Source organism: Alligator sinensis, unplaced genomic scaffold, assembly GCF_000455745.1.
Source record: "Alligator sinensis unplaced genomic scaffold, ASM45574v1 scaffold186_1, whole genome shotgun sequence".
In the NCBI taxonomy this organism is placed as follows: domain Eukaryota; kingdom Metazoa; phylum Chordata; order Crocodylia; family Alligatoridae; genus Alligator; species Alligator sinensis.
Genome location: NW_005842904.1, coordinates 257,074 through 279,928, shown reverse-complemented (window position 1 = coordinate 279,928; position 22,855 = coordinate 257,074). Strand labels below are relative to the sequence as shown.

Sequence of the window (22,855 nt, the reverse complement as noted above, 5' to 3'; positions counted from 1 at the left end):
CAATAAAAAAGAAAAATACCCAAACTGCATACAGGATTATGGTCCATGATCTGAAGGATGATATTATATGGGATTTGAATGGGAGATCCATTTTTAAATATTTTGGATTTAAGTAAGCTGATATGTGCAGGATGCAGTGGCAGACTGGTGAAACCATCTTGATTGGGTTCTGGAGAAACAAATTTCAGCCTTGCTCTGAACTAATAATGTTTGATCCCAAATGACCAAGCTGCAAATGGATACCTGAATATTCCAGATGTGGAGTCAAAAATGATTGGATGTGATTTTAGTCACATCACTCCTTTGTGAGCATGCCTTAACCAGCTAGCCTGAAGGTCACAGAAACTCAGATAGGCTTTTGCCTGAATTTGATGTGTGATGGTGGGATTGTAAGCAAATAAGGGGACAAACCCATCCCTGGCTCACTGATATCTAAGAACCTTCCTCAGTCAAGGGAAAAATAATCCTGGTTATGTGTCTTGACAGAATTTTCAGCAGGCTAATTCTAGGGATAATCATTGGGAAGGAAACCGTCATTTAGCTGCGAATTGCACAAACAAGGTTATTACTGTATCTTGTCAGTTTACATCTGCAGCCATAATCTGGATGTCTCTAAATTTTCATCCTAAACTTATTGTGGTGAGCCCACACACAGAAGCTGATGAGTTAAATACATTGCTGAATTTACAGAGGTGACTCTTCTAGCTCAGGTGGCTTCACTTCCTGTTTTGAGATCCATAGCTTCTAATGTGACTTTTATGCAAGGCCTCCCTGAAGAACCACTTTTCCAGATTAATTTTCCAGTCTGATTTTAAATGCTTTCTCTTATATGTAGAGTCCCCATGTCTAAACTCTGAAATTACTTGGGCCACTCAAATTCTTTCCCATGAGTCCGTCTCTTAAGGAGAATTTTTTTTAAGGCCTTTTTCATATCCTGATTCCTTAAACTGTAAATCATTGGATTTAATGTTGGAGTGACCACACTATACACAACAGCTACAATTTTGTTCATGTTGAAGGAAGATCGTGTTGTTGGACTGACATACATGAAAATCACTGTCCCATAATAGAGTGAAACCACAGTTAGGTGGGAGGCACAAGTGGAGATGGCTTTATGCCGGCCTTCTGCAGAAGGAATTCTTAAAATGGTGATAACAATATACAGGTAGGAGACTACAGTAGACAAGAATGTGCCTAGAATAACCAGGGCAGAAAGCAGGAATATCACCTTCTGTGTTATAGATGTGTCCACACATGCCAGCTTGAGCAATGGTGGGATATCACAAAAGAAATGGTTAACTATATTGGGGCCACAAAATGGCAAACTAATCACCAAAAAGGCAGCCACCAAAGGAGCGATGCAACCACCTATCCAAGAACCAATAATCAGTAGCACACAGACCTTTTGGCTCATGATGACTGAGTACCTGAGGGGGTAACATATGGCTATGTATCTGTCATAGGCCATCACTGCAAGGAGGAAACACTCAGCAGTACCAAGGAAGAAAAAGAAATAAGATTGCAACAAACAGCCAGCAAAGGGTATTGTTCTGACTCCTGTAAGGAGGATAGACAGTAGCTTAGGGACTGTGACTGTGGTATATCCCACATCCAGGAAAGAGAGGTTTCCCAGAAAGAAGTACATTGGGGTATGAAGCTGTGTGTCCATTTTAAGAGTCATAATTATAATGATATTTCCTGTGACGGAGAGGAGGTACATGGATATGAAAAGGATGAAGAGTGAGACCTCTACATCTCTTGTGCTGGGAAACCCCACAATAATGAATTCTGTTACTGAGCTATCATTTCGCAGATCTGCAGATGAGTCTTCCACCATCTATAGAAAAAAAGAGAAGAAACAACAATAAGTAGAAACATATTTTTTTTAAAAAATACTTCTGAGTGTACAACAGTTGTATTTGATTCTTGGGCAAAAGGAAGACAGAAACTGAGAACAAGAATTATCGTTATGCTGTAGCCTAGTGATTAGTGCACTGAGCTAACAGGAGGCATCCTGCAACCCAGCTCCTGCTCAGAGTCCTCTTCTACAAAATAATCATTAGATAGAACTAATAAATAATGCTGGATGCAGGGGCTGGAACTTGGGATTCCTCTTATTAGTTGACTCAGCTAAACCTTGGCCTGAAATGGCATGCTGCTTCTTCCCCTCCCCACCACAATGACCCAGTTGACCCAATGAATTTCCCCCCTCCCCCCTGAATACTGGCACAACTTCAACAAGAACAATGGGAATAGGGCATGCTTCTAGGATAGAGTGCGCTTCTGGGAGATGTTAGCTTTTGCTTTGAATTCCTCCAAGCAAAGGAAGGAATTAACCCCAGATCACTGGCATAGCATCAGTGCTGTAATCTCTAGCCCACTTCTGCAATGTCTTTTAGACCTGGGCTTAATTTTTTAAAGAAAACTATAGCTGCCCACCACTACCACTAGCACCACTTCCTCCTTCTGGGTATACAAATGTCTGAATATTTGGTTTCTGCTCCTAAAATGGTATACATTTTTTTTATCCAATGACAATTTAATGCATTATGCATTCCCAGGCAGTGGGGTGTAACTTACACTAAAGACAAAGCTTGTGTCTCTCAATAAGATACACTGGTTCAGGTAGCCAACTACCATCTAAATGAGCTTCAAGTTGAATTGAACTGAATCCTCCCATGCCATAACTGCAAAAAAGGGCAAAATATGCCTATCCCTGAGCTGAACATGATTACATTTTTTTTTAATTGAGATGCCTGCTATTTGGCCTAGAAGTGATATAAAAATTAGAAGAGCAGCAACAATAGAATCTGAACTTCTTTCTCTGAATTCTAATTCTAACCTCTAATTCAAGTCCTTAATTTGAAATCATATATTTCTATTTTCCCACTATTTATTTTATCAACTTCAATATTGCTAAAATAGGGTAGAAAAAAAAGATACATTAGACTATTTACTATTTAAACTAAAATACAGTACGTGATTATCATTTTGTGTCCTGCTATGATTAACATTGATTAGATACCACTTCCCCCACCCATAGACAAAAGGCACAAACAAAACATGTACACACAAAGTTTATACTAACTTACTTGCAATGATTAGACACAACACCTACACAGTACCTGCACAAGCATACAGAAACTCAAGCAAATTGACACACACCTAGACACAGATACATATATAGATATCAATACAATGTTAATTACACAACACATGTCTGACTACATGTTACTCAACACATGTCCAAATATACAAGAAGTGGAACACAGTGGCACTCAACAAATGTATATACACCCCTCCTGATGGCAAATTCTCATGAAAAAACTATGGAACAAATAGCCATATGCATTCAGAGTTATTCATTGGCCTAAAAATTATGTATATAAATTTATAATAAAAAGATGCACACAGGCAGAGGCACACATGAACCTTAAAAACACATAAACAACACACGAACATTTAAAAATCATACACACACACACATTTATGCAAAGATACACATGAATCTACAGTCTGAAACACATTCTCTTATTAGCTTTTCAATACAATTATAAGATAACTGTTTTTAACATTTTCACTACATAAATTTTGATTATTAATATTCTTTTCTTGAAAATTAAGGAAAAAATAGGTATCCAAACTTCTGCAGTTCCTTTGGAAAAATGTGCTAATTAATTGTGAGAAATTTCACCAGTTTCATTTGTGAAAATTAAAAGTTATAAAGGAAAAGAACTTTCATGAGCTAGGATACAAATCAAATATAATTGAAAGGAATGGGGGAGAAATGTCCCTTGTCATTAGAAAAAAATGTAACTTTTACACATCTCTGTGAATCCTGATGTATTGGCCCCCACAAAATACTCTGAAACCAGTCTATTAGAATTCAGTAGACATGCTGGTCATTCTTTCTTCTTCCAGAACTGCCAATCCAAAGCAATAAAAAATGTCTAACAATATCAAAAGTATAGGGTGGACAGGAACTGGCAACCAAATATAATTTCTGTTTCCTGACCTTTTATCCCTATTAATGACTTCTAAAAAATTAGAATGTTTTTCATATTACAACAAAGTTTTCTAAACTTAGGAATTCTCTGGGTTTTTTTTTTACCTTTAGAGCTTGCAGGGATGGGTTCTGTAGCAATGCAACAAAAGAATCACTCTATGTGACTCTTCCTGCCAAGAAAACAAGTATTCCTTTCTTACATTGAATATGCAGAAGAAAATAAGTTACAATAGAGAAACTGGAAATTTTGACTCATCTGTTGGTGCTATTTTGTTTTGTTTTGCTTTGTTTCACTATCCTCCAAAACTCATCGTCTTGATCAACAGGAGGCTGAAACTGGTGTGCCATAATATTTAGGAGCATATTTTAACTCTGGTTTATGTCCCTGGAGTCCAGTTAGTACAGTAGTAGTATGTATAATGACTTGAAATGCTTAGATTTGAGTTAGCTTCATGGTCAAGTGTATTTTGCTATAATATCAAATTGGTTTATTGGACTTGTAATTTGTAATTTGCATAAGGTCATAGCTGAAGCACAAGAAGAGGACAAATAGAAAGTAACATCTTGAGTCCTGCTACCATTTGAAATGGTTCTGCCTTACATTAGTAAAGGCCATTCCTGTTGATGTCAAAAAGTGTCAATAATGACTTGAAGAACTTGTGAAACAATATGGTGCACAGGTATCTGCTCCTGCCCCTAGCAGTATATAGAACAACCAAATGATGTGGTAAAGCTACACTGATGCACACCCAACTCCCACTTTTGACCATCAAAAGTCACAGAACTTAAGAGAAATGCAAAGAGGGAACCATTAAGGGACTTCCCACATGAAGAGCTAGAGGGCATACTTCTCATGGTTATGGCCATATCCTAAGAAAGTTTGGCCTGAGTGCAATGAATGAAAGATAGCTTAATGATTAAAAATATATATTATAACAGAGAGTCAAGGACTCCTGTTACTTTGAGAAGCCACAATAGGGGTGTCTTCAGGTGTGCATGGGGGAGAGGAAGCGATACCAGATTCTGGACTAGCTGCAGGGGAGTAGGCAGTCAGGAACCCATAGGCTGCAAGTGTCTATTTTGGAGCTAGCTGCCTAGCAGTAGGACAATGGGGCACTGCCATGGTAAGGCAGCAAGAGCACTGATACAGTTTAGCTAGAGAAACAGCAGTAAGTTATGAGGCTGAGGGGACACACCTGTGGCCATTAAAGAGAGCATGTAACTGGAAGAGGAGGAGCCCAGGGTATGTAAGCTTGGGCCTGTAGGACAGAGGGGCAGGGAAGTTCTGAATTCTGCAGGGAGAGGAGCTCCTGCCAGGTTAGGCGTGTGGGGAGTGGGGACTGCAGGCCATGGCAGGTGCTTTCAGGGCTTAGAGAGACACAGAATGGGAAGGTGGCTTGGCAGTGTCCTAGTGACTTTGAAAGTTTGAGTTTAAAGTGGTGGCTTGCATTTTGATTTAGTTTTAAAACTGGAGGACTGGGGTTAGTGTAGGGGTGAATAGGAAGCCACAGGACTGCCTAAGTGGCTTGCCAAATTTTGAGCCCAGAGGCAGTGACTGAGTCAGCCAAGAGGGCCAGAGCCTGAGCCCCAGTGTGGGGAGGGGGAGGAAGTGAAGGCATCTGAGGCCAAGAGGGCTGGAGCCTGAGCCTGACCCCAGGATTGGGGATGAAGAAGGTGGCCTGAGGCTGTTGAGATGCTGAGGCTGAAAGGCTGGGCCAGAGCCAGTTACAGTGTGTTGGAGCAGTCTTGATGCACATGTATAGTCACCCTAAGGCACCACAGTACTAACTTCCTTTTGCAAAATTGCACGTACCTTTTTCAGTAATGTTTTTTCAGGGTCTTAAACATGGTTGAATAGGATAAAAAGAAAATGAAGGCTAGTTTAACTAACTAGTGTTAAATAAAGAGAATATTTATAGTTTCATAGTTTCAGGGTCGGAAGGGACCTAATAGATCTTCTAGCCCGACCCCCCGCCAGGGCGGGAGAACAACCCGAAAAACACAAACAAAACCACTCACCCTAAAAACAAAAACGGGACTCAAATGAGTCCAGCCAGGTAAGTATCCAGCCTCTTCTTAAAGATCCCCAGGGTAGGGGCCAGCACCACCTCCCTTGGAAGTTGGTTCCAGCTCCTAGCCGCCCTGACTGTGAAGTAGTTTTTTCGGATGTCCAATCTGTACCTCCTCTCCATCAACTTGTGCCCATTATTCCTTGTTATGCCAGCAGGGGCTAGGGGAAACAGCGTCTCCCCCAAACCCTTCTGGTTCCCCCTAGTGAGTTTATAGACGGTCACCAGGTCCCCCCTCAGCCTTCTCTTGTGGAGGCTGAATAGGTTCAAGTCCCGCAGTCTCTCACTGTAGGGTCTGCCCTGTTGTCCCCGGATCATGCGGGTGGCCCTCCTCTGGACCCTCTCCATGTTGTCCACATCCCTCCTGAAATGGGGCGCACAGAACTGGACACAATACTCCAGCTGCGGCCTGACCAGCGTCGCATAGAGGGGGAGGATCACCTCCCTGGCTCTACTCGAGATGCACCTGTGGATGCACGACAAGGTCCGGTTAGCCCTGCCAACCATGACCTCGCATTGTCGGCCCATGTTCATCTTGGAGTCAATAATGACACCAAGATCCCTTTCCGCCTCCGTGCTCTCAAGTAGGGAGCTCCCCATCGTATAAGTGTGCTGCTGGTTCCTACTACCCAAGTGCAGCACCCTGCACTTGTCCGTATTGAAACGCATCCTGTTCCTGTCTGCCCACCCCTGTAACCTATCCAGATCCTTCTGCAATCTCTCTCTCCCTGCTAGCGTGCTCACCTCCCCCCAAATTTTGGTGTCATCAGCGAATTTAAACAGGTTGCTCTCCACCCCAACATCAAGATCGCTGATGAAGACATTGAACAGCGCAGGGCCCAGGACCGAGCCCTGAGGGACTCCACTACCCACCTCCCCCCAAGTCGAATATGATCCATCCACCACCACCCTCTGAGTGCGACCCTTCAGCCAATCTGCAAAATTTTTCAAGTACTGTCCAATAGCAGACACTTCTCTCCGAACTACTGGTACCCTTTTCACAGTAGGTTGGCTTGATAGGCGAACTATGAGCCTAAGGGAATTTACAACTCAGATTTTTCAAGGATTGGTCATGGAAACAATTTTATTTATTATTTTCATTAAAGGTGTTGTCATGAAAAAGAGGAATGTATTAGTAATGACACAAACCTGGGAGGTTTGGAAAATCATATTGAAAGAAATGGATAATTTTGTTTACTAGGGTAATAGGAACAGAATGGAATTTAACAATAAATAATGCAAGATAATGAACTTCAGGAGTAATAAAAATAATTTCTGACGTAATCTGGAACCCCAGTGAATGACAGATCTATGGTTATTAATGGATCAAAGGATGACTATGAGCCACTAGTTTGTTCTGTTTGTGCAAAATGAGAATGTGACCACAGGATCCTACAGCCAATCAGTATAAGCTGACTGTGAATAATTTAGGCTGGAAACTAGAAGATTTATAACCACAAGAAGAATGAGGTCCTGAATAAGAGCAGGTGTATTTGGGGGCAGTGGGAGAAGAGGGGAAACAGTTTAAAGATGGAGCTTCATAATTTTGCAGAAGGTATTTTATTACATTAATTTTCACAATGTCAACAGACCAGAGTCACTGGATTAACTAGCCCAGGAGGCCCCCTCTTGTATTGTGTCATCTGATCCTATGTTCCTATACATCTTAAGATATACACAATAAGGAGTATAAACTTTCCCCTCCCCCCTTTAAAAAAAAAATAACTGAACTATTCCTCAGAGGACTATCCAAAAAAGCAAATCTATCTATGTTTTTTGATAAAACATCTTTAGCTTTATTTTCTTAAGGGCTCTTTTCACATCCTTGTTTCCAAGGCTGTATATAATTGGGTTTAATATTGGTGTGATCACGGAGTAGAACAAAGAGAGCAGTTTGTCCACATCCAGGGAATAGGTAGATTTGGGACGAATATAGATGAAAATGGCTGTTCCATAGAATATCATCACTACAGTGCGTTGTGAGGAGCATGTGGAGAAAGCTCTACGCCTTCCTTCTGCAGACCTAATGTTAAGGATAGTTGAAATGATTCGAATGTAGGACACCAGAATTAGCATAAAAGGCATCATGATGACAAAGGCAGCAGCCACAATGACCTGGATCTCATTCCAATAAGTGTCTCCACACACCAGCATTAGCAGTGGCTGGATCTCACAAAAGAAGTGGTTAATCACATTAGGACCACAGAAAGTCAGTGAGAACATGAATGTGGTATGTCCAAGGGCTACCAAGTTGCCACAGACCCATGATGCAGCAGCTAGTTGGATGCACACCTTCTTGTTCATAATGGCTGTGTACCTCAGTGGGTTACATATGGCACTGTAGCGGTCATGTGCCATAGCAGCTAAGAGACAGCATTCAGTTGCATCAAAAAACAAAAAGAAATACATTTGGGTAGCACAGCCAGCAAAGGAAATGAATGGAGGCTGGTCAACAACTTGGGCAGGGTGACTGAAGTGTAGCAGATCTCTAGGAATGATAAGTTCCTGAGGAAGAAATACATGGGAGTGTGAAGGGTGGGGTCAGCATTTATGATGAAGAGAATGAGGAGGTTGCCCAGCACTGTGATGATGTAAATGCATAGCAACAACAAGAAGATAGAAAGCTTCATGTCAGGGCGGGTAGAAAAGCCCATTATGACAAACATGGTCACAAGAGAATCATTCCCTGGGGTCTCTTCTTCACCATGCTTCATCTTGGAAATTAAAAAGAAAATCTATGCATTAGTTCAATATATATATTAAAAGTCAAGCAAAACTATTAACTGTCTATTCATAGCATATCCACTTTTTGGTCTGAAAATAAATCAGGACTGTAACTATTTTGTCTGGGGTCTGCTCTCACAACACTGTAAATCTAAAACCATATAATTTAAGTTAAAGATTTGAATGTTCCTCTCACTTACACCAGCTTTAAACTGGAGTACTTCCAGGGCTCCATTAAATCATGACCTTTTTTTAAACCCATTTCAGTTAGAAAAGCATTTGGCCTAGTGAGCTCATAGGTGTGTAGAACTGTTGAAAGATCAGAATGTAGGTCAACATATTTACAATACTATAGCAAAAGTCAAAACCCATTTTCAACTCAATCTATGTATAATAAAATTAAGGATAAAATGGTCAGAATTTGTTTAATCACCTGTTTCTCAGGTTCTCTATGGCATGGGTAGGGAAATTTTACCATTTGACATCCATTGAGAATATTGGCTGCATTACCATACTGAAGTAATTTCATTGAAGTCCCATCACTGGACAGCTGGTCATGAATTTTTGAGCTCCTTTTCTTTCCTTCATTGTCCTGTCCTGTCCTGTCCTGTCGTTTCATTTTTTTCTTTGTCAGAAACTCCAATTTATAGAAGAAAAGATCATTTTTTATAGATCTGAACTACTTTCAATTGAACTTTTGTTTAGAAAAAGTGCTCAGCTCCACAACGATGATTTGATCAAAAAAGAATAACATATATTTTCCAGGGTAGTTAATATTTTGATGGTTAAGGCATTCAGGTGAGAACTGTCAAACACAGTTTTAAGTCACAGACCATATTTAGTTAGACAAGGGATTTAAATTGATTTTCCAATAAGTGCCTTAAACCCCAAGTAGTTGTTTGTTAAGAAGAGTAGGGATAACTGGCTGTCTTTTTTCATTTTTTTTCCTCTTTTTTTCCCAAACCTTCATATGAAAGAAAGGAAAATCAAAGGACTCTTTTTTTTCTGCAGACTTTAAAAAAAAAAAAAGGAATTTCAAAGGGTTTCCTATGATTGGAAGACCGTATCATTCTCTCACCTAAATGAGTATAAATTAATGACAGTCTGATCATAAAAAACAATTAATAACCTTTTTTCATAGTAGTAACTTTCTTTGTTAATACCTGCCTTCATCCTCAAATCATGAAGCAACTTAAATCATTAAAATTACCTATTTTTGTTCATGGTGTAGGGTGAATTTAGCAAGTAATAGCATTAGACACAGCTACTTCAGAATAAAGCAAAGAACTACAGATAATTCTACTTACATTTTACACCTGGATCTGTAGCAGCCCACATTCATTTCCCCTCTGTGTTCATTAAAGTATATGAGGAAGCATAGCGTTGGTGGTTATAATTATTTCCTTAGCAGTCACAGTAGGGATCTGATACAAGAATGTTTTCAAATAACAGGAAAATAAACATAGCCAGAAGGCATCTTTTCTTTCCTGCACTGAAATCAATAGCAGAATATTGCCTCATTCTAATGGGAATAAAACTTGGCATTGAAATTGTGTCTAAGTCTTACCACCAGATTCTCAGGTAGCATATATCATTGTAGCTCCCTTGGAAGTCAACCTGCCTGATCCTTCTATGTTGTGAGTCAGAGATACTTCACTGCTTCAGCCTATTGAACTTGCACAAGATATAAATTAGTGCATATATGCTGCATTCAAAAGGTTAGATCTATTAATAATGACCTTTTAAGTATGGGAATGAAGGATCCAATCCAAAAAAGTACTTGGGTCTAAACTCATCCTATCCCTATTTAGGGAAAAATCAGGGGGTTTTAGCCAAATATATAGGAATTAAGTGCCTAAAAACCTTACCTAAACATTCCATTTCTATTTATGACTAGGATGTTCAAAGGTGCCTTTGAAAGTTAGGTGATTGCATGCCTTAATCCCATTAGGCTTCTCCAAAAATAAATAATTCAAAGATGAACTATAATTGCAATGTTTTTATCTATATCTATACACACACACACACACACACACACACATCTGCGCAATCGCCAACTTGGATCTAGTGCCTAGATACTGCATACGGTGCAATTCAGGCACCTTAATCCTTTTCTATATCTGGCTAGCAGGTGTCTTAGGAGTTTGAGCACTTATAGGCTAACCTTTAGTAAATGGGCTAGTGAATTTTAGTGGTGCCCTGAGATATACATATCTATCTATCTAGCTAACTATTTAGCTAGCTAACTAGCTATCTATCTACATACTAGGGGTGCGCAAAAAAGGCCGTATTCAATTCAGATTCACCCTGAATCAAGGGCAGTGATTCGATTCATTGATCCAGATCACTGGCCTTGATTCCATTGGGCCGAATCTGGATCTGAAGATTCAATGCTGATTCAGAGAATCAGTGATTGGGACATAGACATAGCTTTAAATGTTTTTTCTACATTCCTCGAGGTACCAGGTGCAGCTCATGAATGCTGTGATGGTAGGGCAGATAGGGCGTTCCACAGGAGCATGGGGGGGCCCGCCACATACTTGGCAGTGAACCTGGAAGTGGACTGGAAGTACTTCCACTTCTAAGTCTGCTGGGGAATGCATTGGGCCCTCCCCGCCCCATGTTCCCCCCTGGCTCAGCGATCAGCTGCAGGGGGGCCCTGGGTGCCCTCTCAGCCCAGGAGGTACCAGTCGCTGAGCTGGGGTGGTGCTGGGGGCCCCCCACGTGCTCCCTGGTAGACCCAAAAGTGGACTAGGAGTGCTTCTGGTCCACTTCCAGGTCTTCTGCTAAGCGTGCTGGGGAACCCCCCGTGTGCCTGTGGGATGTTCCATCTGTCCTAGCATTGCAGCATTCATGAGCCACCTCGTACCTTGAGGTATGTAGAAAAAACATTTAAAATTGTGTCTTTTTCCAAATCTCAGAATCTTTCCAAATTGATTCAGAGGGTTCCAATTCGATTTGGAGAAATTGAAGGGTCTCCTGATTCAATTGGGATTTGGAGATTCAGCTGCTGAATCAGGCCAAAATTCCGCCAAATCGAATCAGGGACCAAAGCTTCTCACAGCCCTAATACACACACACACACACACACACACACACACATATCTATCTCTCTATCTCTCTATCTAGAGAGATAGATAGATCAATTGATTGATCAATCTACAGGTTTCCCTGACTTTATGTGGGTTATGTATGGGTGAATTCACTCTTATGCGATGACCCTTTTTATACCAAAAATTCCTTATATGTGAGATAAATTCACTCTTATGTGATTGGTGTGGTGGAAGCCCACAGTTAGCTGCTTTGTGCAGTAGATTGTAGGAGTTATGCAAACCAAAATATAGTTTCCTGTGTAGATCTGTGCTCTCTCATTGTCTGCGACATGCATTTCTGTTGTTGCCATCTCCGTTATGATAACATTCACCACCACCCTGTGCTTGTGTATACTGTCTGCAGTTGATGCATACCAAACTTGTCTTGTAAAAGTGGTAGGAATGGGTATAGGGGTCAGTATAGTTGAGGTCTTGGAATGTATCCCTATTTGTTACATTCTAAAATGGGTTCCCTTTATGTGAATTCAAGTTATGCTCCATTTTCCAGGAGCGCATGTACAGTATAAAACAATAAAAACCTGTATATAGATGTATATATATAGCTACTTAGATCTACATAGATCTATCTATATCTATATAAATCTATATAGATATGTCCCAAGGCACATATGTATATAGATCTATATCTCTTTACTGATTAGTCCACATGCTGGATAACAATCACTGTTTCTATCAGCTAATGTACTACTACTTTCTTCTACAATCAACAGCTATGCATATATGAACACTTGCATTCATGCACCTTTACTATTCAGAGATTAGAATTAATACCTCTTAGCTGAAGTGAGATGGTCTGTATATACCCATAGACTCACCACGACGGAATGGAATTGGGTTAGGGAGGGATGGTGGCTTTCCATAAGGCTTGGCTAAGGGTTACCCCACACTTTTTAGAAATGAGCACTGGCAGTGTTTCCAGACCCTTGACAACCCTGCATCCTCTTGCTCACTACCAGTGGCACAGAGGTTAACAGAGGAAAATGTTTGAATGGAAGCAACTTACCAAGTGGAGGCAGGGAAAGGCTTGTATGTTTTCCCTTGTGTTATATGGGTTCATGGAGCTGGAAGGATAGGCTTACTGGGAGTGACATGGGCTGTTTTGGGATGAATGTACAGGAATGGGGCGGCCCTGAACACATTGTTAAAAGGAGAAGCTGGGATATTGTGGATGGGGGTCTGGGAGCAGTCAATGTACAACTTTGAATTCATCTCCGTGTCTCTGCCATTATCTTGGAGAGGCAAGGAGTCCTTGACCTGTCTCTGTTCAAGGTTGTCTCATGGGGCACCATGGAGGCATATGCATAAGTGAGACCCATACTGACAGTGTCATCCAGGTCTGCATCTATATCAAGGGAGATGAGAGCTATGCCCATTACAGACTAGCATTTCACCATGCCTTTCATCAAAAGGGTGGAGGACAGCTTGTCCAATCATGCTTATGCCCATGGACTACCATTTCCATGGCAATCTGTTCAAAGACCACCTGGCGGTGGTGACTGGAATGGAGGACCCACTTGTTTTCCACCTCTCAACAGATGGTTATAAGGTCCACTACTTTGTCCTTGTTCTGGTCAGTGGTATGCTTTCAGACAACTATGAGAGGAGTTGGTGGAGCCATGGCTTGAGCTTGGGATGTCCACTTAGGATGTCTTCTAGATGGATAGTGTTCAATACCAGGTTCTGATGCTGACTATGACCACATAGATGATAGAAACAGAAAGGCTGGCAAGTCACATGGAGGGAAATAAAAAGGTGGGCAAGGCTACCTTGTGACCTGTCAAATATAGATAATAGAGTTCTATAAACCATACTACAGTGGATGCTCTGTGTTCAAAAGTGGCTGGAGTTGACCCAGAACTTGTACAAGTGTACACTTGCACTTAGGTGCAGGACAAAATGCTTTTTCTCAGAAGAAATGTGATATTTGTTTACAACCAAAGTATGCCTATCATACTATACTCATGTTAAAGTATTAAGGGTTGGTGAAATTCATGAATCATTAAAAAAAAATCCTTTCTTTGGATGGAATTTGTAATTTCACAGAAAAAGTATCAACAGTATGGAATCAAAGAATTGTAGCTAATTATTGGGCTTGTTTCTGTCTTTCTGAGATGTAAACCCCACTTATAATGCTCTCTAAAGCAACATAAATCCATTGGTAATATCTATATTAAGAATATTATTTTTAATTATTATGACCTTCAATTAAAAGATTACATACTTTAGCATTCCTACTACTAGATATTTTACTACTAATATTCACAATGAAAATAATAACAGTTTACATTAAAATTAAATTATATAAATTAGTTCCTTCAGGAAATAATAAAGATAATGAAGACTATGATGACAAGTCATGTCTTAACTGTTCAGGTATGAATCAGAAGTATGTCTATTATGATGAATTTTGCTTCAGGTACACCATTATAAATTAAGTGTAACTCTATTAAGTCTTTAATGATACCATAAAATATAAGTACAGGATCAGGCCCTATACATTGAGCACAAAGCATCTCAGCCAGACAGCTGATTACATAAGGAACTTTTTCCAAATCAATTGACATTTAGAAAAAAAAAATGAAAAAAATTGTTTAACAGAAAATGATATTTATGATAAAAATTTAAAAGAAACCTCAAAGTATTGATTTTTTCCTCTTACATTAATAGAAATATACATTTCTTTCACTGGTTTCCTAAGGCTCCTTTCACCTCTTTGTTTCTCAAGCTATAGATCATGGGTTTCAATAAGGAAGTCAATACAGTGTAGGATAGCGAAAATAATTTGTCAGTAGGTGGGGAGTAGCTGGATTTGGGTCATAAATATGTGGAGCTTTCTGTGTCATAGAAGAGAATCACCACTAGGAAGTGTGAGGAGCAAGTGGAGAAAATTTTATGCCAGCCTTTAGCTGAGGGCATCTTGAGAATGGTGGAGAGGATGCGGATGTATGAGAAGTGGGTGACAGCCAACCTTTTTGTCATGTGTCACAAATTAAACCCTGACTACCACTGTAAGCCTAGAGGATTTGATTCGTGCAGCCCAGGAATGGAGGCACCCGGGGCTCACATTCCATTCACAGAAGCTTCCTGCTTCATTTCTTACATGCATACCATGCTCTGACATGCATACCAAGACATGCTGGCCATCCTTGGGTGGAAGCCAAAGGCCCAGAGGACCTATGTATCTTACTGATTTCCTAGATCAGTGTGCTAACTACCATGCCACAGAGAGGTGCTTCCCAGAATGCTCTCAGGTGCACTTTTTGATGCTGAGACAGTTTCCCTTCTTTTTGATAATAGATCACATAGGTGGAAAACTGGACAGTTTCACTCCCACTGGGAGAAAGAATACAGGCCAGAACCTGCGACCTGCTCCCATATAGGCTAGCATCTTACTGAGCCACATACCTTCAGTGTACCTCTTTTTCATGGTCCTCACATATCTCCTCTCTTGGATGCCCACAGGATATGCTTCTAAAAGAGCATCAGAGCAAACTCTCATTGTTTCTAGGCCTGTGTTGTAATGGTCTGAGCCCTGTGTGAGGAAGTAAAAGGTACAGATTCAAACAAAGAGTAGCCTACTATCCTGGCCTCCTGGTAATGTCCACTAACCACTCTGATATTGCAGCTAAACATGAAATGGTCTTCCTCCTAAATCTAGTATGAACTAGTCCTGGGTTTTTGGCTGGTTACAATTCTGTGCCTTAAATGAAATGCCAGTACATGTCCATAACAGGCATATGTATGTTCCCAACTATTGTATAACCTACTGGCTATGAACATTTATGTATCCATGCTGCCTAGATGTGGCACTTATGCAATGAAATACCTGCCATTTAGGTGTAAAAGAGAAATAGAATTCTACCCTTGTGTGTAAATATGCATAAGCCCATTGAGTATGCTCCAGGGACTGCACTTTGCCCAGGCAGCTATCAGTTGAACTGAATAATCCAGGTGAGATTATAAGGCAAGATAAATACTGAAATTTTAGAAACAGAAAAGCATTATCAATTTATGTTAAATGTCTAGTTCCTAGAATCCCCCCACGCAGAAATGTAATGAGCCCTGTGTTCTGGCTTCTAACAAAGTGCTCTAAGTAGCAAAGTCCCACAAGTTATCTTGTACCCTTCTTTTTAAGTTAACCCGTTGCACTTAGCATTCACTAGCTGCTAACTTAAGTAAATGTAACTGGAAAATATCTGACCATTGGGAACAAGGACCTAGACTAGAACCTAGGGCATCTTCTGATCTAAGTCAGCCTCCATTTAAGTCAGGGGTGGGCAAAATGGCAGATCCAGCTGGGGGCCAGACTCCATTTCCCAGCAGTCCTTGCCTGCATCACTGTGGCCAGCATCCATGGAGATCCCAGTAACAGCAGTGCAGTGGCAGCACAGAGCCAGGGTTTCCACAGAGTCCGGCCCCAGCAGCACTGGCAGAGTGTGTGGCTGAGCAGGGAGCTGCTTTGGGGCCAGGGCTGGGATCTTGCCATGGTGATAGCATTGTCTGGAGTTGGAGCAGACCTCTGGACCACTGTCACCACGGCAAGATCCCAGCCCTGCAGCAGCTCCCCACCCAGCTGTGCTGCCTGCCAGCACTGCTGGAGCCAGTCTCCAGGGAAACCCTGGCCCCACACTGTTATGGTGCTGCCACTCCTGAGGTCTCCATGGAAACTGGCTGTAGCAATGTGGGCAGGGGCTGTTGGGAAATGGGGTCCACCATGAGTCAGATCTGATCCACCCCTGGTCTAAATGAACCAAACACCTAATCATTTATGCTTTATTGCCTGGGATATATATAGCTCCCTTTTTTGGCTGCCTAGTGGTCTCCTACTTTCTGGGAAAATTATTTAACCACTAGACATTTGTCTAAAAGGAGGGTAGTGAAGTATACCAAAATAAGTTTCTTGGAGGAGTGAACCTTTTTTTCCCCCTTTTTTTCCCCTGTTGTTTGTTTGGTTGTTGTTTTTGCTGCTTTATGTTGTTCTGGGTTTTTTTCTTGGACTAAAAGGTATTAAGGTGGTGTTGTCTGTGAGTCACTCTCACTTAGGTACCTAAGTGTGGGAGATGCGTGGAATTTCAAACACACATCTCCTTCTTCTATTTCCATTTGGCATTCTCACACTGAAAATACTACATGTTGTGCATACCATTCTGAGACATTTTCCTCATGCGCTACACAGAGACACATAAATGACAGCACTGAATTAGGCCTAGTAATGTATCTGCTTTATGAATCTGTCCACTTCTATGGCCAAAGTCTAGCATTTGGGTGATACTGAGATACTCCAACTCATGCTCCATTACTGCTTATAGTGCAAATGTACAACGTTCCAAAGCCAGATATAGAAAATAACATAGGTGCCTAAGGGCCCTGGCAATTGCTCCATCTATGGTATGCTTAGCATGGTAACCACATCATAATTTGCAACATACCTTATATGTGTCCAATTTATGGATCCATAACACATGCCATAACACATCCAAAACACATGCCTAATGGGTTAGGTGCAGTGTTTAATTTTAGCATGACACCATCTTGGTGGTGTAAGGCATTAAACCTACCCAATCTTTCTTTTTCATTATGTTAAATATGTTATGGTAATTAGATCTGTAAAGGTAGTACAAATAATTTAGGGTCAGTTTTTCAGTCTCTGACTTACTTTCTACTCACTTTTAAATTAGGAAAAAAACAAAGAAAATTGTAGGAGACAATCCCATTGTGCACAAAAAGGGGCAAAGGGGCCAAGAAACCCTCTTGGCTGAACAGGGAAATTCAGGAAAGCCTAGGGGCAAAGAAAGTGGCATAGAGGCTGTGGTAGCATGGGGTATACATCCTTGGCTTGCAATTGCAGGGAGTCAGTTAGGAAGGCCAAACCTGAAATGGAACTCAGGCTGGCGAAAAAAATTAAAGACAACAAAAAGTCCTTCTTCAGGTATATAGGGAGAAAAAAGAAGGCACAGGGTAACATAGGATCCCTACTAGACAGGCTAGGGCAATTGCTGACAGATAGGAGAGACAAGGCTGAACTCTTCAATGAGTTTTTTGCCTCTGTATTCTTGAACATGGATCAAGAGAAATCTCCCAATTGAATTATAGATAGGCACAGGAGGATCACCAGCCCACCAACGGTCAGTATCGACCTAGTAAAGGGACACTTGGAGGTGCTGGATGTGTTTAAGTCAGCAAGCCTGGATGATCTTCATCCAAGGGTGCTGAAGGAATTGGCCAGTGTCATAGCAGAGCTACTGGCATGGCTGTTTGAGCACTCATGGTGCTCAGGTCAGGTCTCAGAGGACTGGAAAAGGCCCAGTGTGGTCCCTATTTTCAAGTAGGGAAGGAAGGAGGGTCCAGGTAATTATAGGCTGGTTAATCTCACTTCTATCCTTGGAAAAACCTTTGGAAAAAATGGTCAAGGATCACATTTGTGGGAGCCCAGAGGGAAAAATAATGCTGAAGGGCAATCAGCATGGGTTCATAGCAGGTAGATCCTGCCTGACTAACCTTGCTTCTTTTTATGACCAGGTCACAAAATGCTTAGATGCAGGAGTTGATGTAGACGTTATCGACTTGAATTTTAAGGCCTTTGATATGGTATCTCATCCTATTCTCAAACTGAGCAGCTGTGACATAGATGATTACACAGTCAGATGGGTGTCAAATTGGCTTAAGGGTCACACCCAGAGAGTGGGGGTGGGCGGGTCAGTATTGACCTGAAGGATGTGGACAGTGGAGTCCCTCAAGGCTCAGTCCTTGTACTTGTGCTATTCAATGTCTTCATCAGCAACTTGGATGAGGGCATGGAGAGCACCCTGTCCAAATTCGTGGATGATACAAAATTATGGGGTACAGTAAACACACAAGTGGGAAGGGATCAAATCCTGGTGGATCTGGACAGGATGGAAAATTGGGCAGAAAAGAATAGGATGCAGGTCAACAAAGACAAGTGCAAAGTGATGCATCTAGGACAGGAGGCGGGCAATTATTTCGGGTGGAGGGCCGCTTACTGAGTTTTGGCAAGCCATCAAGGGCTGCATGACAGGCAGCCAGGGGCAGATAAATATTAATTCTCTACATTTTTTAGGGGCCCCACAGGCTGGTTAGAACGTCCTGGTGGGCCGCATCCAGCCCATGGGCCACATTTTGCCCACCCCTGATCTAGGGACAAGGAGTCACCAACACACCTATAGGCTAGGGGATAACCATCTCAATAGCACAGTGGGGGATCTCAGAGTCATAGTTCACTCCAGGATGAATATGAGCTGTCAATGTGATGAAGTATTCAGTACAGCATTAGCAGGTGCATCACGAACAGGTCCAGGGAGGTGATAGTTCACTTCCCCTCTATGCAGCACTGGTCAAGCCACAGTTGGAGTACTGCATCCAGTTCTGGGTGCCGCACTTCAAAAGGGATGTGGGTAACCTTGAGAGGGTCCAAAGGAGGGCCACTCATACGGTTAGGGGCCTGTAGGTAAGGCCCTACGAGGAGAGACTGAGGGACCTGAATGTCTTCAACCTCTACATAGGAAGGCTGGAAGGAGATTTAGTTTAGACATCAGGAAGAACATCTTTATGGTTAGCATCACCAGAATCTGGAATGGGCTTCCAAGGGAGGTGGTGCTCTCCCCTACCTTGGGGGTCTTTAAGAGGAGGCTAGAGAAGCACTTGGCTGGGGTCATCTGACTCCAATGCTCTTTCCTGCCCTGGGTAGGGGGTCAGACTTAATGCTCTATTGGGGTCCCTTCTGACTCCTAACAACTATGAAACTATGAAAGAACAAACAGAAACAACCCCCCCCAAAATCCAACAATAAGGTATATATTTTTGGTTGTCTATTTCAAAAGAGATATTTTCAAAAGCTCAGTCCAAATTTAGACATTTAATTCCCATTTATTATTGATGTAATATACTAAGGATGGAACTTCCCTGTAATGACTACTGACTATTGTACATAAAGGATAGCAGCCTTCTGTTGCTTTCAACTAACAGGGATAATGTTATCCTTCTGTAATTGATTGGCATAGGCATATGTATACACTTGTATGCATGAACTTTTGCTGTCTGAAGAATTGGATCAATATATTTTATAATATCCCAATCATAACATCTCCACACTGAATTATGAGGGGTTAGGGGAATTAACTAAAAACAATGAAAATGTATTTCCTTTTTATATTTAAATGTGCAATGACATGCCAAAAATATACATCTGGAATCAAATAATTTTGACTAAACTTTTGAGTTAATATTTGTCTTTTTCAGTCATGTCAAACAATGCCACAATGTTTTCTAAAGCAGACGGAGTCCATTGGCAATATCTAGGCTAAGAATATATATATATATATATAGGAAGGCATTTGAAATAAGCGAATACATATTTCAGGATTTCTACTACTGCACATTTTACTATTTAAGTATATAATAAAAAGAAGAAGATCTAAAAAATCTAATATACATTATGCTATATAGAATAATTATTTCAGCAAACAATAGCAATGATGATGAAGGTAGTAATGATCAGGACAGGTTCTACCTTAGTTAAGTGTGTGTATGTGTGTGTGTGGGTGTATACACCCACACACACACATACACACACGCATATAAATATATATGTATGTATATGTGTGTGTGTGTACATATATACATACATATATATGTGTATATAAATACATACATACATGTATATTTATATGTGTGTGTGTATGTGTGTGTGTGTGTGTGTGTGTGTGTGTATACACCTCTCATATATATGAGGTATCTCTCTGGGACAAATTCGACTTCAGTTAATGCGTTATAAATGCAGCATAACTCCAAAATGTGCAGACTTCTAAGTAAAGAATCAGACTTTCCACATTACTTATATCCTAAAGTGTTTGAGGACACAATGCCATTAATTAACTACCTCCTAAGAAGAGTTCTTCAGCATGCCTTCCTTTTAGATCCTAGTAGCACATTTTGTAATTTATCAGAAGTGATGAGACTTCTTTATTATTTGAAGTGATGAGAATCCAGAACTAATTCTCATTCACAAAATGAGAATTCTCATTCACAAAAACTAAACCAAGTTTAGTGTAATGTATACTATTGGCCCTAAATAAACATTAAGAAATGAGAAATCAAGTGTTCAACCTTAAGGCCAGGACATATGAATTAACCATCAATCAAGTTCTTTATGCTCCTTTTCATAATTTCTGTACATAAAAAAACCCAAGAACCCCAAATCCAAAATGAACAAAAACACATACAAAAAAACAAGTTAAGAATTCAGATAAAAACAGAAAATCATTTGCATGTTATGTTTTTTTTTTCTAATTTGTTGTGCAATGTAAAATTTCAAGATTTTGATGAGCCTTTGTAATAACTTAGAATTGGTTACAAGAAGAAAATTTTACAATGAAAACTTGATTTTGAATGTTTTGGGGATTAGTTCAACTGAGCTAAATTTAGAATAAAAGTGTCACTGAATCATTGAGATACCATTTTTCCTCCATTTCCCTTTCATATTCATGGAAAAATAAATTTCCTCCACTGTTTCGTTAGTGCTTCTTTCACTTCCTTATTTCTCAGACTATAGATGATAGGGTTTAGTAGCGGTGTCAAGATAGAATAAGCCAGGGAGAGCAATTTGTCAATAGGTGGGGAGTAGCTGGATTTGGGTTGTAAATATGTGGAACTTGCTGTGCCATAGAAGAGAATCACCACTAGGAGGTGCGAGGAGCAGGTGGAGGTTTTATGCCGGCCTTCAACTGAGGGCATCTTCAGGATGGTGGGAAGGTATGAGAAAATGATCATCAGGAATGGGACCATGATGGCAAACACAGCCACTGCAATAACCTGAATCTCACTGAGGGAAGTATCTCCACAGAGAAGTTCCAGTAGTGGCTGGATCTCACAGAAGAAATGGTTGATGACCAGGGCACAGAATGGCAAGCTGAAGGTGATGATGGTGTGTACCAGTCCCACTGCTGTCTCACACACATACGAAGCAACCACCAGCTTCTTGCGAACAATCCTGCTCATAATTACCCCATAGTGCAAGGGGTAACATATTGCCACATACTGGTCAAATGCCATGGCAGCCAGGAGGAAGCACTCTGCAACACCAAATAAAAGGAAAAGGAACATCTGTATAGCACATCCTACCATGGAAATGCCCATCTTTTGCACAAGGAGGTTCTCCAACATTATGGGGATGATGACTGACAAATAGCAAACATCCAAGCAGGACAAATGAGTGAGAAAGAAGTACATGGGGGTGTCAAAGGTGTGATCACCATTTATTACAACAACAATCAGGGTGTTGGCCATCAGGGTAAGGATGTATAGGAACAGCAACATTGTGAAGAGTAAAGGCTGGAGTTCATGGATTTCAGAAAACCCTAGAAGTATAAATCCAGTCACAGCAGTGCGGTTGTCTTGGGTCATTCCTCTTTTTATATGTAGCTCTCTGTCTATCCTGAGAGTTGTATAATTAGCTACTTGGCATCTAACTCCTCATTTCTACAAATGTCTGCACAATTTTCAAAATCTGTCTCATATTTCTTAAAAAACAAGTTTGGGTTCTATATGAGAATATTCTATGTTTCATGTGTGTAGCATACTTCCTGATTAAAAAAAAAATATATCTGGATGTAGAACGCAAACTAGTTATTTCTATTTCTCTGAATGATATTGCGTGCAAAGTCCAGGGAAGGAAGAAGATTGTAGGAAAAACAACCTAATGAAGATGTAGAAAGTTACAGTAGCAGCTGTAGTAAAAGGAGGTAAATGTAAGAAGCAACTGAGGTGTAGGCTGTAATGTAAAAATGTAAATGTAAGAAGCAACTGAGAATTTTATTTTAAATGTATCTATAATTTCAGTACATATATTATCAACAGCAAAAAAATTGGTGGATAGGGGAATGGTGGGACATTGAAATAAAGGTTGAAAGTAGTATAGAATATTTCAG

The 22,855-nt window shown here is 40.7% G+C and overlaps 3 protein-coding genes across 3 annotated transcripts; all 3 read right to left on the bottom strand.

The window, feature by feature from the left end:
• Window positions 1-859: 859 nt before the first annotated feature.
• LOC106722942 (olfactory receptor 6M1-like) lies at window positions 860-1,837 on the bottom strand. The gene has a single exon (XM_025192215.1). It carries the CDS (start codon window positions 1,835-1,837, stop codon window positions 860-862), a length of 978 nt encoding a protein of 325 aa, XP_025048000.1.
• A 6,005-nt stretch (window positions 1,838-7,842) lies between these two features.
• LOC102382515 (olfactory receptor 10C1-like) lies at window positions 7,843-8,789 on the bottom strand. The gene is given in 2 exon segments (XM_014525854.1): window positions 7,843-8,525; window positions 8,528-8,789. Coding segments are annotated over 2 exon segments (945 nt in total).
• Window positions 8,790-21,410: 12,621 nt separating this feature from the next.
• Window positions 21,411-22,331, bottom strand: LOC102382261 (olfactory receptor 10C1-like). Its single transcript, XM_006035992.1, has one exon. The coding sequence runs from the start codon at window positions 22,329-22,331 to the stop codon at window positions 21,411-21,413; it is 921 nt and encodes a 306-aa protein (XP_006036054.1).
• Window positions 22,332-22,855: the final 524 nt, after the last annotated feature.

Coding starts and splice junctions, on each gene's coding strand:
- LOC106722942 (XM_025192215.1), bottom strand. CDS start 1,837: ATGGTGGAAGACTCATCTGCAGATCTGCGAAATGATAGCTCAGTAACA.
- LOC102382261 (XM_006035992.1), bottom strand. CDS start 22,331: ATGACCCAAGACAACCGCACTGCTGTGACTGGATTTATACTTCTAGGG.